We start from the raw sequence: 14,385 nt of genomic DNA, 5'->3' as shown, positions 1-14,385 counted from the left end.
AGCACTGGAAAGACTTCCTGCGTGTTGATGAGAACAAAACAGAATTGTTTGGATTTCTCTCCCAGCAAGTCACTTGCGTTCCAGTAGATGATGGAAAAGAAGTCTACACAACTCACGGGGAGATGGTGCTCTGCTCTCCTGCCCAGTCTGACTTGAAAAATCTCACTCCATGTTCTCAAGAGGAAGCAGACACACACTTGCTTCTGCATGTGTCAGATGCCGTTCAAAAGGGTTGCAAGAAGGTGACTATTCGTACTGTAGACACTGACGTTGTTGTCCTTGCCGTGGCAATGTTTAGGACGATTGGGCCACAGGAAATGTGGATTGCTCTTGGTACAGGCACCAGCTTCAGATACATTGGGGTTCATGAAGTGGCCAACAAGCTGGATCCAAGTACCTGTGCCACTCTCCCATTGTTCCATGCACTTACGGGATGTGACACCGTCTCAGAATTTGCTGGAAGAGGAAAGAAAACTGCATGGGAAACTTGGAAGGCTTTCCCTGAAGTGACCGAGGCCTTCAATGAGCTCATGCAGATGCAAGGTGATGTGAGCGAGCTGTCCAAGTCGCTGTTGGAGCGCTTTGTGGTACTGATGTACGATAGGACGAGCGACATCAGGGAGGTGAATGAAGCTAGGAAACAGCTCTTCACTCAGAAATCCAGAGCTCTGGAGAACATCCCACCCACGAAGGCTGCGCTAGAGCAACACATTAAGTGGGCCACCTATCAGGCCAATGTCTGGAGCAAAGCGTTAGTACCTGATCCTGAGCCGCCAAGCCCTTCTGATTGGGGCTGGTTGAAGGAAGCAACTGGATGGCAGCCACTGTGGAGCACCCTTCCAGAAGCCTCACAGAGCTGCTATGAACTTATCCATTGTGGCTGCAAGAAAGGGTGTACTACGCGCTGCAAGTGCAAAAAGGCTGCCCTCAAGTGCACTGCCCTTTGCTCATGTTCAGGAGACTGCTAGGCTTTTAAAGGGACTCACATGACCATACTGAACTGATAATGTCATCGTAGGGTGTGTTAAGAGATGCCGACATGACAACAACATTGCTCAGTCAGATTTGACGTGATAAATTAGAGTGAGCAATGTGGTTATGTGAAGCCCACTTTTTGATGTTCTTTGTGTGTATGTGTGTGGGGAGGTGTCCCAATTTGTTCATGTTTTACTTTATTAAAACAGAGTTTACAGCAGTTCTGTGCAATATATGTGTAATAACAAGGTAAAAATAGGCATAATTGATGTGTCCTGCCTTTATCCCTGCAAAAAAGTGAAAAAAACCGAAATTTGACAGCCTGAAATGTATCGCCCTCTGCCTAGTCCCAGAGGTCAAATCTGAAATGCCTCCACGTCTGAAATCAAACTTCATAGCATATAGAAACACTGGAGAAAGTTTCATGCTTTAGTCATAAAATGCACAATACCTTCCATACACGAGCTTATCTGTTTCACTATATTCTAGATAATGTCGATCATTCAATGGTTTACAATGCAGGATTAATGAATGATTAGACACAATAAAGAACATGGATGCATGTACTTGTAAAAGACTCAAGATATGTGAGTTGCGCAGGAATTCAAGTCTTACCCTTTGTCATTTATGACCAAGTAATTTCAGGTAAAGTGTTGCCGAATTGGTGAGGACAATGAAATTAGATCTCGGTGAGAAATGGAGTTGAGGATAGCAGTATTAAGAATTTGGATTCTGGGCCTCAGGAAGTACAGCGAGTGTCGTGGTAACTATGTCATTATTGGACTGTTGGTAAAAACCCAGCTCGCTCATTAACGATCTTCTGGGTGGAGATAATCTGCCTGCCCCACCTGGTATGATCTACATGTGACGTGCTCGACTCTTATTCCCTCCCCTTGTTACACGAGCTCATTCTGAATGACTATGGGTCTTACCCTTCTCTTGTAAGAAAGAAAGAAATTGATGAAAAAAAAATAGATAGAACTTACTTCAGCTAGAATGTGACCAAAACCTTTTTTGTGACCAATTTTTTTTTCATGCAAGAAAACGATAGGTATTCGGGTGGATTAAAAGAGACCCGTCGGTTTACAATCGGTGTACTCCCTCCGTGTACTTTTACACATTTTTCTTTTGCTTTGTGCTGTATTACTACATATAATGTTGTGTGCTCCTTCTGTGTCTGCCACACTTTATTTTAAAGGGTTTCTACTGTCATTCAATAATAACTATAGTTCATATACCAGGGTTGGATCCAGGAATTTCAAGACGGGAAGGAGGAGGGGGGGGGGGGGGGAGGTATACCAAGCCATAGCGCCGAAGAGTCCCATGGAATGGAAAATCTCCCATGGAATATCTTAGGTAGTGTGTGTGCGTGTGTGAAATTTTTAAAAATTGATCGTCAGAAACGGCATTTCGTGCGTTCTTGGAAGTTTCTGCAGCTCCTTGTGTTCTTCTCTGGTCCAACAGTTCAACAGATTCGCGATGACTAATGGTCAGATGGAGGAACTGGTGAAACGACTTGTTCAGCTGTTCCTTCTGCTATAAATTGATGAATTTTGTATGTGTATTTGTGTGTGTGCGTGTGTGTGTGTGTTTTGCGTGCGTGTGTGTGTGTGTGTGTGTGTGTGTTTGCGTGTGTGTGTGTGTGTTTGCGTGTGTGTGTGTGTGTGTGTGTGTGTGTGTATATATATATGTATATGTGTGCGTGTCTGTGTGTGCGTGTCTGTGTGTGTGTATGTGCGTGTGTGTGTGTGTGTGTGTGTGCGCACGCGTGTGTGCATGTGTGCATGTGCCTGTGTGCGTGTGTCTGTGTGCGTGTGTCTGTGTGCGTGTGTCTGTGTGCGTGTGTCTGTGTGCGTGTGTCTGTGTGCGTCTGTGTGTGTGTGTATATATGTATATGTGTGCGTGTCTGTGTGTGCATGTCTGTGTGTGCATGTCTGTGTGTGTGTGCGTGTGTGTGTGTGTGTGTGTCTGTGTGTGTGTGTGTGTGCGTGTGTGTGTGTGCCTGTGTGCATGTGTCTGTGTGCGTGTGTCTGTGTGCGTGTGTCTGTGTGTGTGTGTCTGTGTGCGTGTGTCTGTGTGCGTGTGTCTGTGTGCGTGTGTCTGTGTGCGTGTGCGTGTGCGCGTGTGTCTGTGTGCGTGTGTCTGTGTGCATGTGTCTGTGTGCGTGTGTCTGTGTGAGTGTGTCTGTGTGCGTGTGTCTGTGCGCGCGTGTCTGTGCGCGCGTGTCTGTGCGCATGTGTCTGTGTGCATGTGTCTGTGTGCATGTGTCTGTGTGCATGTGTCTGTGTGTGTCTGTGTGTGTCTGTGTGTGCGTGCATGCAGCATGTTTTTTGTGTAGTTCTACTGGAGCTTTCTGATATGTAATTTCTGATTTGTGTAGTTCTAGCGAAATGATTGTTACGATCTCCTGAGTTAATTAGGCTACTTAACTACAAATAAGCCGGAAGAATTCCCATGTTTCTAAACATACGCCATGTTAAGGTGTAGAGAGCAGCTTAATAGGTCCTTCCACGGCATGCCATTCTCATTACTAAAAAATAAATAACAACAACAATGATAGCATTTTACAAAGCATTTTTCCAACTCAAGCACTACAGCAGGCAGGTATGCTGCAAGGCCATGAAAGCCGATGAAAATTTGGTGCATTTGGACCAACGGGCTCACTAGTAGTTATAAAAGACCTGTGCACTCCCATCATGTGAAATGATGGCGATGACAGACTGTGTGCTGGTCAAAGCCCGGCACCTCCATGCGCCAAGGTTGTGAAGCTTAAGGCAGGGGGTTCTCCCCATAAAAGAGATCAGATTGGACAGCGGAATGTGAATTATTTTATTAATCGTAAATTATGCTATTTTGGAATAGACGGCGCTTGTGTTTCTGAATGAAAATGTCACACTTCATGTGCGGATATGGTGAAGTCATGGTGTATGTTCATGAGGGCCAGAGATGCCATCCGACTTTCTCCCATGGAATATCTTCGGTAGGTCTTCAGACGACGCAGGCAAGAAAATGAGCATTCGGCCTCACAGGAGCCTACAGGGAGGGTGCATCCCATATGGAGTCGGACTTTGATGGATGGAAATTCGTCTCCATCTACGAAGCCGAAACAATCCATGAATGGATAATCAAATCAAACCCGACACGGAATTATAATGCAAAAATACCGGCTTTATTGAAAGAAATGCCGGTAACAAAAGAATGCACAATGAAACGAATATTCTAAATAGAGCGCCCCCATACAGACTCGTATACAACACAAGGGGATCCTTAAAGAACGAAAGTAAAATGTAGTGCATTCAGCTTGGAGCGGCTCTTGAACCCCATCGGGAATCGCCACAGCCCCCGCGTCCTTGCGTGGGAAAACACGCCTTTATGCGCCGTACGTTCACTCCAGCCGCACTCGTCCTCACCGCCTGCTTCACACAGCACCAACGTCTCGCTGGTTCACTCGGCACGGCCCTCAGCCGTCACAAAGCTATGGGCCAAGCGCACTAGAGTCCACGAGCTGCAACCGCCCCTCCTCACGATCGTTGAAACCCAAAGCCAGGGATATAAAATGCCGACTTCAATGTCCCTGGCGCAAGAGGAGTAAATGTCCACGTCTGCTCGCCACCAAAGCCAAGAGGTACATGTGACTGCTCCCTTTCAACGTCCCTCGAGCAAGAGGACAAAATGTCGGGACTGCTCGTAATGACTGTACCCATGCAAGAGCGATTAATGAATGTCACTGCTCGTGATGAAATCCCCATGCAAGAGCACAAAATGTCAGGACACAAGTCTTTTATTCTCAAGGCTCCAACATCATCCGACGATCCCCATGCGTGCTCCTATCAGCAAGTCCCTCATCGCTCGACAATACCGGACCAATCACTGCTCTTCGGGGCGTGGCCTCACGGACCTGCCTGCTTGATGTTGCGATGTGGCAGGTGGCGGCGTCAGCGGTATTGTTCAATGTCCTTTTCCGGTTGGATTTATTTACTGTTTAAATGCACGATTGCTTGGCTTGGCTATGTGCATGTACTGCAGTGTCATAAGGAAAAAGGGGAAAAGTTTACAGAGGCACTTACATACAGGGGATTCATTACCCTTAATCTCGAACTAATATAACCCCACTCCTCGTCATGGGGATAAAGATACACTCTTACACTACATCCGGTCGAAACGGATCCCTACTTATGGTACATGGGGGTTCTTCTTCTTCTTCTTCTTCACGACAGTCGGAGCACACTACCTATACAATTCTACCTGGACTAAGGTATTGCATTGTCTACCCCCCATAAACGTAACAATACGTTTTGGGATTAAACTTTTGTTCAAACGGTAGCCTTAATTAACATGTTTGTACATTGTTTTGTACTATTTATTTTCATGAATAACAGGGTTATTAAGAACATAAATAAAGTCTATTTTCTTCTCATTTATTAAGATCATGAAACTTACCTTTAACAATTATGATAAGCTTGATCCAATAATGCGATGATGATTGCGATGACAAAGACGAGTTGATGGAGATGGGGATAATGATGTTAGAGGGTGTGAGGGGTTATTGCCCATGCTGTGAACAAATGTGGAAAATAGTTCGCCAACCCACAATTATTCGAGCACATTCACCGCTATGCGCAAACCTTGCCTCAATAAATTAATCGCGATAGAGAAAATCCACGAAGGGGAAACCCACGAACGGCAAGGCCATCTTTCCCATACTGAAATTTAAATAAAAGTGATTTTAAAGATTGTTTTTAAAATGTGGAATTTTATGGCTACTGAAGTAGTCTTATGCACCAACCACCCTTATACACAGAAATAAGACGACGTTAAGTTGCAGTTTTGGAGACGGAGGCTTTATTGATCAGTAAAAGGCCATTATGGCGGCTGAGCAGGGGAGCGGTGTTTCTAGTTGTACAAATGCTCGAGAATACAAGTCCAGGTATTTGATGCCATCCCTGAAACAATCTACTTCTTCTGGTTCCTTCTGATGATTACAACTTATGATTATAAACATAATTTGTATAGTACAAGACCCGTCGCTTCGCTGATGGAAATACCAATCTTTGCTGCGATGGCTAATTTACTGAGCAAGAACAAAAAGGATTCCTGGGAGATTCTGCCCTCTCTGCGGGGATAGCCAGCGTCGCAAGTTGCTGCTTGCAGTTTCGACACGTGTGCCCATGTACCCATACACACAAAACAACCCTTTTTTCCCCTTTTTTGCATCATCAACCCTCCCGAGAGTTCCCTGAATCCACCGTAGTTGGCTGTATTGAAATCCGTTAATCTGTTCTCAAGTTATAACACGACAGACAGACAGACAGACGCGGCTCCTTTTATAATGTAGATTATAGATTATTCCGGCTTTACACAAAGTTAATTTCAACAGATTACATTTGAGTCGATAACAAAGCAACTTTTAACCTGTTGGCATGGGCTCTCCATGACTTTCTTCCTGCGGACAATCGTATCTGCCGACGTCTCCGAGTGTGAGGGAGCGACCTTGCCACTCTGTACGAGCTAACAATTCCACAGCAACAGCATCCCCGTGTATTGCACGGTTCCTGTTCTTCATACCCAGCACCAACACATCATCCAGAGTGGCTGCCAGGAGAAGGAAGAAAAGGTAGCGGACAAATAATCAACTAAACCATACAGCGCTTGCAGTAATGCTTATGGGTTTTCCGCATCACTATTTTCATTTTAATATCCCATCTTCAGCCTTTTGCTTTTCCACACATCGCAGCAAGACGAAATGAAAGCAAATTGTAGACATTGATTTTACACTCGTTAATCAGAACATTTGACACTTGTTAATCAACATTTCTCTCATCCCTCAGATCGGCAGTCTGCAGCCTCCTCACTCTCTGCAGACGTGGACAAGATCACAGACTGGTCAAAGAAGTGGAACATGTCTTTCAATCCTGACAAATCTCACACTCTTACTATGTCTCTCTGAAAAGACCGACTGGACAACCCTCCCATCTACTTTCTCAACAATTCTCCAAGAAGTTCTGTCGCTCAAGCTTTTGGGTCTCACTATCTGCCATGATCTTTCTTGGGAAAACCACATTTCCAAGCTGGCCTCCAAAGCCAGTCGCCGACTGGGCATCCTCCGTCGTGCGAAGTCCTTCCTTGGCACACCTGAGCTCCTCACCACATACAAGGCTTTCATCTGCAGCTCAATGGAATACTGCTCTCCCCTCTGGGCTGGTGCTCCTGACTCACACCTAGCTCGGCTTCACGCTGTTGAAACCAAAGCTTTCAGAATCATTGGAATCTCCCGCGATGAAGCTGATTCTGAGGGCCTTTCAATTACTCACTGCAGATAGGTTGGTGGCCTTTGTCTTCTACCGACTCCTCTCCGGCCTAGCCCCACCAGCTCTCTCTGGGCTCTGTCCCCCAAATATTCCTGCAGGTCGCACAAGATCTGCCTGCAACCCTGTTATGGTTGAACTGCCAAAATCTAGGCTCTCTGCTCACCTGCACTCCTTCATTCCCCTTTTCTCCCGCCTCTGGAACAAACTCCCCCACTCCCTTCAATCCCACTCCTCCCTCCAGGTCTTTAAAACGGCTGTTCATCACCATCTCTTATCTTCCTCCATCCAAAACCTTGATCTTTTCTACCCCCGTTAATACACCCCAAATCCACCTCCTTCAAATTCCCAGTTTTATTTCCTGAATATTCCCTTGTAGTGTCCACCTTGTTTATCCCATGCACCAGCCCCCTCTCTTCCACAGATCTCCCGATGTCCCTTACTGTTGTGCATCCCTCTCTCTTCACCTCCTGTGTACCGCTCCCTTTATTATATGTTTTCTGTGTTAGCTCTTATTCAAGCCTTGACCAAGTGTGTATATATATATATACGCAAGCCCAACGCAAGTCGGGGGCCAAATCTTCCTCACTCTTCCCAAAATCGTCAGGGCAGGGCGGTCACGGTCAGAGTGCCGATCTGTGCCTATGGACCACCCCTTTCCCTCTCCCCTCCTCTCTCTGTCTCCTCTCCTCTCCTCTCCTCTTCTCTTCTCTTGTCTTTGTTGTCTTGGCTTTCTTCTCTTGTCTTTCTTCTCTTGTCTTTCTTATCTTGTCTTTCTTCTCTTGTCTTTCTTCTCTTGTCTCTCTTTCTCTGTCTCTCTCTCTCCAACTCTAACTCTAACTCTAACTCTAACTCTGCCGTGGCCCTGACTTCGTGAAGGCGGATGGTACTGGTACATCATCCTGGATGTGCGGAATCTCTCGGTCGCTCTTGGGAGATCGATCAGCTGTCCCGCGAGCTTGTTCGAGAGAACTGTCTGGGGCTATACAACAACAATAACAACAACAACAACAACAACAACATCTCTCGGGAAAACATTCACATTCTCACCATCACTAGAAAACCATACTCCATGATTCAGCCATCCGAGGAATTCCTTCCACGCTCCTGCAGAGGAACACTTGGCAGGCTCCATTCTGGATACCATCATGTAATGAAAACATCAACACAACTCTATCGAACCCAGGACCCACTCTGCCCATGTTTGTGGCCTTGAACCCCACATCTTCCACCACCTAATCATTACCTACCCCCAACTCGCGCAACATAGCCAACTTCAACATGTATATTCTCTTTACAATCTCTGGACGAATCCAGCGGGAGTGTCGACTTCCTTGGGGCTGCCGGGTTTCAGTGAGGATGCCAGGGCAGAGAGGTGGCAGGACGCTACTACATGATGATGATGATGATATGATGATGATGATGATGATATGATGATGATATGATGATGATATGATGATGATGATGATATGATGATGATATGATGATGCTATGATGCTGATATGATGATGCTATGATGCTGATATGATGATGCTATGCTGATGATATGATGATGATATGATGATGATTATATGATGCTGATATGATGATGCTATGATGCTGATATGATGATGCTATGATGATGTGATGATGATGATATGATGCTGCTATGCTGCTGATATGATGATGCTATGATGCTGAAATGATGCTATGATGATGATGCTATGATGATGATATGATGATATGGATAATGATGATGATGATATGATGATATGATGATATGGATAATGATGATATGATGATGATGATGCTATGCTGATATGCTATGATGATACGATGATATGATGATGATTATATGATGATATGATGCTGATATGATGATATGATGATGATATGATGATATGATGATGATATGGATAATGATGATGATGTGATATATGATATTGTGATGATGATATGGATGATGATGATGATGATGCTGATGATGATGATGATGATGATGAAGGAGGACAGGAGGAAAGGTTTGGATTCCCGTCAGGGTTGAGTGAATTAAAGTTGCCCACTTTTGATGAGGTGGCAAACACAATTGGCTTGCTCATTCATTCACTCACTGCGTAAATGCGACAAGATACTAGAATACGGTACAAGTGTGGTACTGTTTCCAAGTGTGAATGCACCAGTAAAACCTTAAATACAACAACACTAAAAAGGGAGCAGGAAGACCAACCTTGCAGACCACCATATTATACTTGGTCACATGCAAGAGCAGCCAATAGGTCAGGCCTCTGAAAGTTTCACTCCTCTAAACTTCTGCTTTTACAACTACAAAGACAAAGATTCCAATGGGAATTCTTCGATAGTCGATTCGTGAAACCAAGGAAATCGGATACAGACCATATTCTGCGCCACTCGTGTTCATGCGCACGTGTGTGTTGGGTCGGAGGTGTATGTATACCTGTATCTTTGCTCAGCAATCGATGCTGCTGTACAAACGCCTCCACATGTGCCTTGTGCTTGTTCATGCTCACAGTTCCCTGGAAATGCACAATCCAGGAGCCTTCATCTCTTTGGCCTGCTCAAATACCCCAATGATTTATTATTTCATTATTATTGTAAGTGAAACCTAGACTTGTGGAAGAGTTAGATATGGGAGATATAAAAACTGTGGAAAGCTAGAGGTAAAACATAGATATACTGCATTTGTAAATGTGAAATCAAAACATAAAACCCATTTTTTTATGGAATCCTTTCAAATACCCCATACATTATATATATATGGTCGAGGCTCATGTAAGAGCAAAAGCAGAATGGAATGAAATGAAATGGAAAGGGGGAAACACCAACAGCAGTGTAGGAATGAAAGTAAGAGTGATATCAAGGGGCTGTGGAGAAGGAGACATGAGGTGAACAAGATGAACACAAGCTGAACGAAACAGCAAGAACAGGAAGTGGAAAGAAAGCGGGGATGAAACTGAAAAGGAACAAACCAATTGACAACCAACAAATGAAAAAAGGTGCAGGGTGGGGAGAAAAATCCCAATAACATATTGTGGCGGACACGAAAGCTCACTGGCGTGATTGGCATCATTCCGCGCACCAAGTGGGCGGCGGCCACGCCCGAGGGGTAGGCGTGGCCGCGGGATATACACCGGGCGCGCAGCCCGGAGCGCTCCAGTGCTACAGTGGAGCTCTTGTAATAAAGACTCTTTGAACTTACCGCGTTGTCCGCTTCCTCCTTGCTAAACAAGTAGCGCGCGTAGCACCGCGCTTCAGTATAGAAATTGTGTGCTTGGTCACCTTCCCCACTGGTAAGCTAGTGAGAGGAGTCCGCTTAGTCGCTAACAACCCGACCATGCCCAGTGCCACCTGCTGCATGTCGGGTCGTCGGTGACTAGACCAACGCCCCCTCCAAGAGGTATTGGTGTGTGATAAGACTGGTGTAGAGAGGTTCAAGATTGTAGATAAGGTGTGGAGAGCTGACACAAGTGGACAAACTAAAATACCTGGGTTCAAGACCAAAGGAAGGTTGAGGTTGTGAAACAGAAATCCAGGATATAGTGAAGGCAGCAGGGACAAAATGGAAGGAGGTTAGTGGGAGTCATATGTGATAGAAGGGTACCGAGAAAATGTATCTACAAGAAAAAGGTTGAGATCGACAACATAGGAATTAGACCGGATATAGTGTATGATGCAGAAACATGGGCTCCGAGAAAAAGGGAAGAGGGGTTTCTGGAGCGGACAGAGATGGAGGAGTTGCTGGAGTGGACAGAGATGAGGAGGAGTTGATGGAGTGGACAGTGATGAGGAGTTGCTGGAGTGGACAGAGATGAGGAGTTGCTGGAGTGGACAGAGATGAGGAGGAGTTGCTGGAGTGGACAGAGATGAGGAGGAGTTGCTGGAGTGGACAGAGATGAGGAGTTGCTGGAGTGGACAGAGATGAGGAGTTGCTGGAGTGGACAGAGATGAGGAGGAGTTGCTGGAGTGGACAGAGATGGAGGAGTTGCTGGAGTGGACAGAGATGAGGAGTTGCTGGAGTGGACAGATGAGGAGGAGTTGCTGGAGTGGACAGAGATGAGGAGGAGTTGCTGGAGCGGACAGAGGTGAGAATGTGTCGGTGGATTCTGAGAGTATTATTTAGAGAGCGGTTGAGTAATGAGGAGATACGCAAGAGAGCTGGATTTGCAAGTATCACAGTAAGGATTAGAGAGATGATGTTGTGGTGGTTTGGACATGTGATGAGGAAAAAAAGGATGAAGAACCAATCAGGAATGCATTGAATGAGGAAATTAGAGGGTAAAGGTCAAGAGGACAGAGATCAAGGTTGAGGGAAGTCATGGAAAGAGATTTGAAGGGAGTGGAATTTAAAGATGAAGATGGAGGACAGAGGGAAATGGAGAAGGCGGATCCGAGTGGCCAACCCTAACTGTTGCGATTAAGGTGCAAAGAAGAAGAAGTGGAGGAAGAAGAGGAAGAGTAAAAAGAAGAAAAACATGAAGAATATCGTGTATGGATGGGGGATGATCCGAGGTAGTGGTGAAAAGCTGTCTTGAAGCACGGGACAGAACTGACTGGGGAAGTTGGTTCCACGGGTGAGAGAAAAGAGGAACAAATGAGTGAAGGTGGGCAATGATCCTGAATTTTTGGAGCTTAACTAGAAGAGGGTTACTGGCAGACCGTGTGCAACTGGCAAAAACCAAGGTGGTACAGGACAAGGAGTGAGCAGGGGCACCAGCCCGAAGGGGAGAGCAGCACGCCATCAAGGTACGAATGAAGGCTTTGTAGGTGGATAGGATTTCAGGTGTGCCAAGGAAAGACTTTGTACGACGGAGGATGGCGAGTCAGCAACTGGCTTTGGTTGCCATTTTGGAAATATGGTCTGCCCAAGAAAGATCATGGCTGTGGTGAGGCCCAAACGCTTGAGTGGTTAAACTCAAGTGGTTTGTTTCGGAAGTAGGATTTGCCAGATGGGAGGGTTTGCCAGATGGTACTTTCGGAAAGACAGGGTGTGTGTGGGATTATCAGGAATGAAAGATATTCCAAATGTTGGACCAGCTCCTGATTCTATCAAAGTTTGCAGGGAGGGAATTGGCTGCTGCCTGCCCATCTGATGATACGGCAAAGGGTGGATTCATCAGCAAAGAAAAGCAGGATATTCCAGGGAATCGGAAAGATATAATTGATGAAGATGAGGAATAACACTGGGACATCGACACTGCCTGAAAGCACACCAGCTTTTATAGGGAGAGCGGATCCCGTTAAGAGCTACACGCTGACGACAAGAGGGAAGGAAGTCAGTGATCCATGAAAGGTGATGGCCCTGGATGATTTAAGCAGCAGGTTTGGAGATCAAGGCAGGATGCCAGACTGTATCAAACACTCGAGATATGCCCAGAAAGACGGCCCTGATATCATCACTGATATTGAGAGCCTCCATCCATTGTTGGGAGAGTAGAAGCAGCATGTCCAAGGTAGAATGACCAGGTCTGAAACTGAACTGATGATCTGAGGTGAGGTCTTGCAGAAAAGGAAGGATTTAATGCCAACTGCAATGACATGACCTTGCTTATAATTCCAAGCAGACCGATGGGCCTGTAGTTAAGAGCTTCGTTGTTGCACAATGTTTGTGTATTGCAGTGATGTTAGTTAACCTCCAGACAGACAGAAACGGAGACAGAGAGAATGATCAAGTGAACAGAGCAGAACAAGAATGAGCAAGATCAGCAGAGCAGGTTTTTAGGACACGTGCACTGATGCCATCTGGGCCTGTCGCAGAAACCTTTCCACCTTCACAAGTGAGAGAGGAGCAGATTAAAATATAAAAAAACACCTTTAGAGGCCATTTTTCCCCGCAAGCGGGGGTTGGTCTTTTTTGGGGACCGTGGTTGTTGTTGTTTTTTGTTCCCCTTTTTGAAGCAATGTTTTACGGCCGGATGCCCTTCCTGCCGCCAACCCTTTTTGTCGCCTTTTTACGACAAAACAGGGATTTACCAGTGAACTGGTACTCCATTAGCCGACCTCGGAAGGATGACAGGCTGAGTCAACCCCCCGGCGTTAATTCAGCGATCGACCGGGATTCGAACCCAGGATCCTAGGATCCTAAGCTGGCACCCTAGCCGCTAGCCCAACACCAGGGCTAGCCGCTAGCCCAACACCAACCCAACACCAGAGCGGAGCAGATAGGTAGAAGAGGGTAAAGTGTAGGGTGTGATTGGTTGGGCAGACAATATTTGGAAGAAAACACTGAATTGAGGCATTTGGCCTTCTCATGAGTCAGCTGTGGTCCAATTTGAAGTGAGAGAAGAGATGAGGGAGCATACATGTAAGTGGGGTTATGAATGCAGATGGATGTTTGTTCTGAATATGTTTTATTCATTCGTCGAATAAAAACAAAAATAAATCCCCCAAAAACCTGCGACAGACATCGATACAGTTTGTCAGGATCCGCCGGTATACAGTACATAGGTTTAACAGTCTAAATCAATTTCAGTTAAAATCAATTATACCAGATATAACAGAATACCAGAACACAGCTTATTGTGATTGACATGTAAAAGTATTACCAATTGTCAATCAATAATGTCATCAATCTCACCATCCTGAACCAATCAAATACACATGACCTGTAATTTGTCATTCTTTAACGTCACAGGTGAAAACATCAGTTGCATTCGAACCGTCATTTCTACATTGGAATTTGCTACAAACTAGAGTTAAAATGTACATCTAGCGATGACGTGGGAGGAATATAGAAACAACAAAACAAACGAAATTTACGATTATAAAATATGAAAATAAAGGTGAAAGCTCAACTCATCTTACTATAATTCACCAAACTATAATTCACCAAATCCGTCCGTCCGTCCGTCTGTCTGTCCGTTTGAAGGTACCACAAAAACGACTGAACTGATCGCAACGATATTTTGGGTGGGTAATCCTGGGATCTCCTGGAGTAAAATCGGGTATATTGTTTTTCCAATTTCAGCTTTGGCCTCCAACATTTTCAGGTTTGGACTCCCGCATAACGTTATTTTCCCGGGTACCACACAAACGGCTGCACAGCTCCGCTGCACAGCTGCACCGATCGGATTCGGTGACCTCGACAAAGACCTTTTTTTTTTTCTTTTTT

General features: G+C 45.4%; 1 protein-coding gene across 2 annotated transcripts in view; it reads right to left on the bottom strand.

Annotated features, from left to right (window-relative positions):
- DIS3L (DIS3 like exosome 3'-5' exoribonuclease) overlaps positions 1-14,385 on the bottom strand; it is a 247,804-nt gene that overhangs the window by 129,162 nt on the left and 104,257 nt on the right. The window contains exons 6-8 of one of the 2 annotated variants that reach the window (XM_068107003.2): positions 9,715-9,793; positions 8,331-8,387; positions 6,388-6,567 (exon numbers count right to left, since the gene is read on the bottom strand). In XM_068107003.2, the coding sequence (XP_067963104.1) occupies positions 6,388-6,567; positions 8,331-8,387; positions 9,715-9,793 (316 nt within the window). The remainder of the gene's footprint in view (positions 1-6,387; positions 6,568-8,330; positions 8,388-9,714; positions 9,794-14,385) is intronic. The other variant, XM_068107004.2, reaches the window with a different exon arrangement.

This window comes from Myxine glutinosa, chromosome 2 (assembly GCF_964187855.1).
Source record: "Myxine glutinosa chromosome 2, kmMyxGlut1.1, whole genome shotgun sequence".
Taxonomy (NCBI): Eukaryota; Metazoa; Chordata; class Myxini; order Myxiniformes; family Myxinidae; genus Myxine; species Myxine glutinosa.
This window is presented reverse-complemented; position numbering and strand designations above follow the sequence as displayed.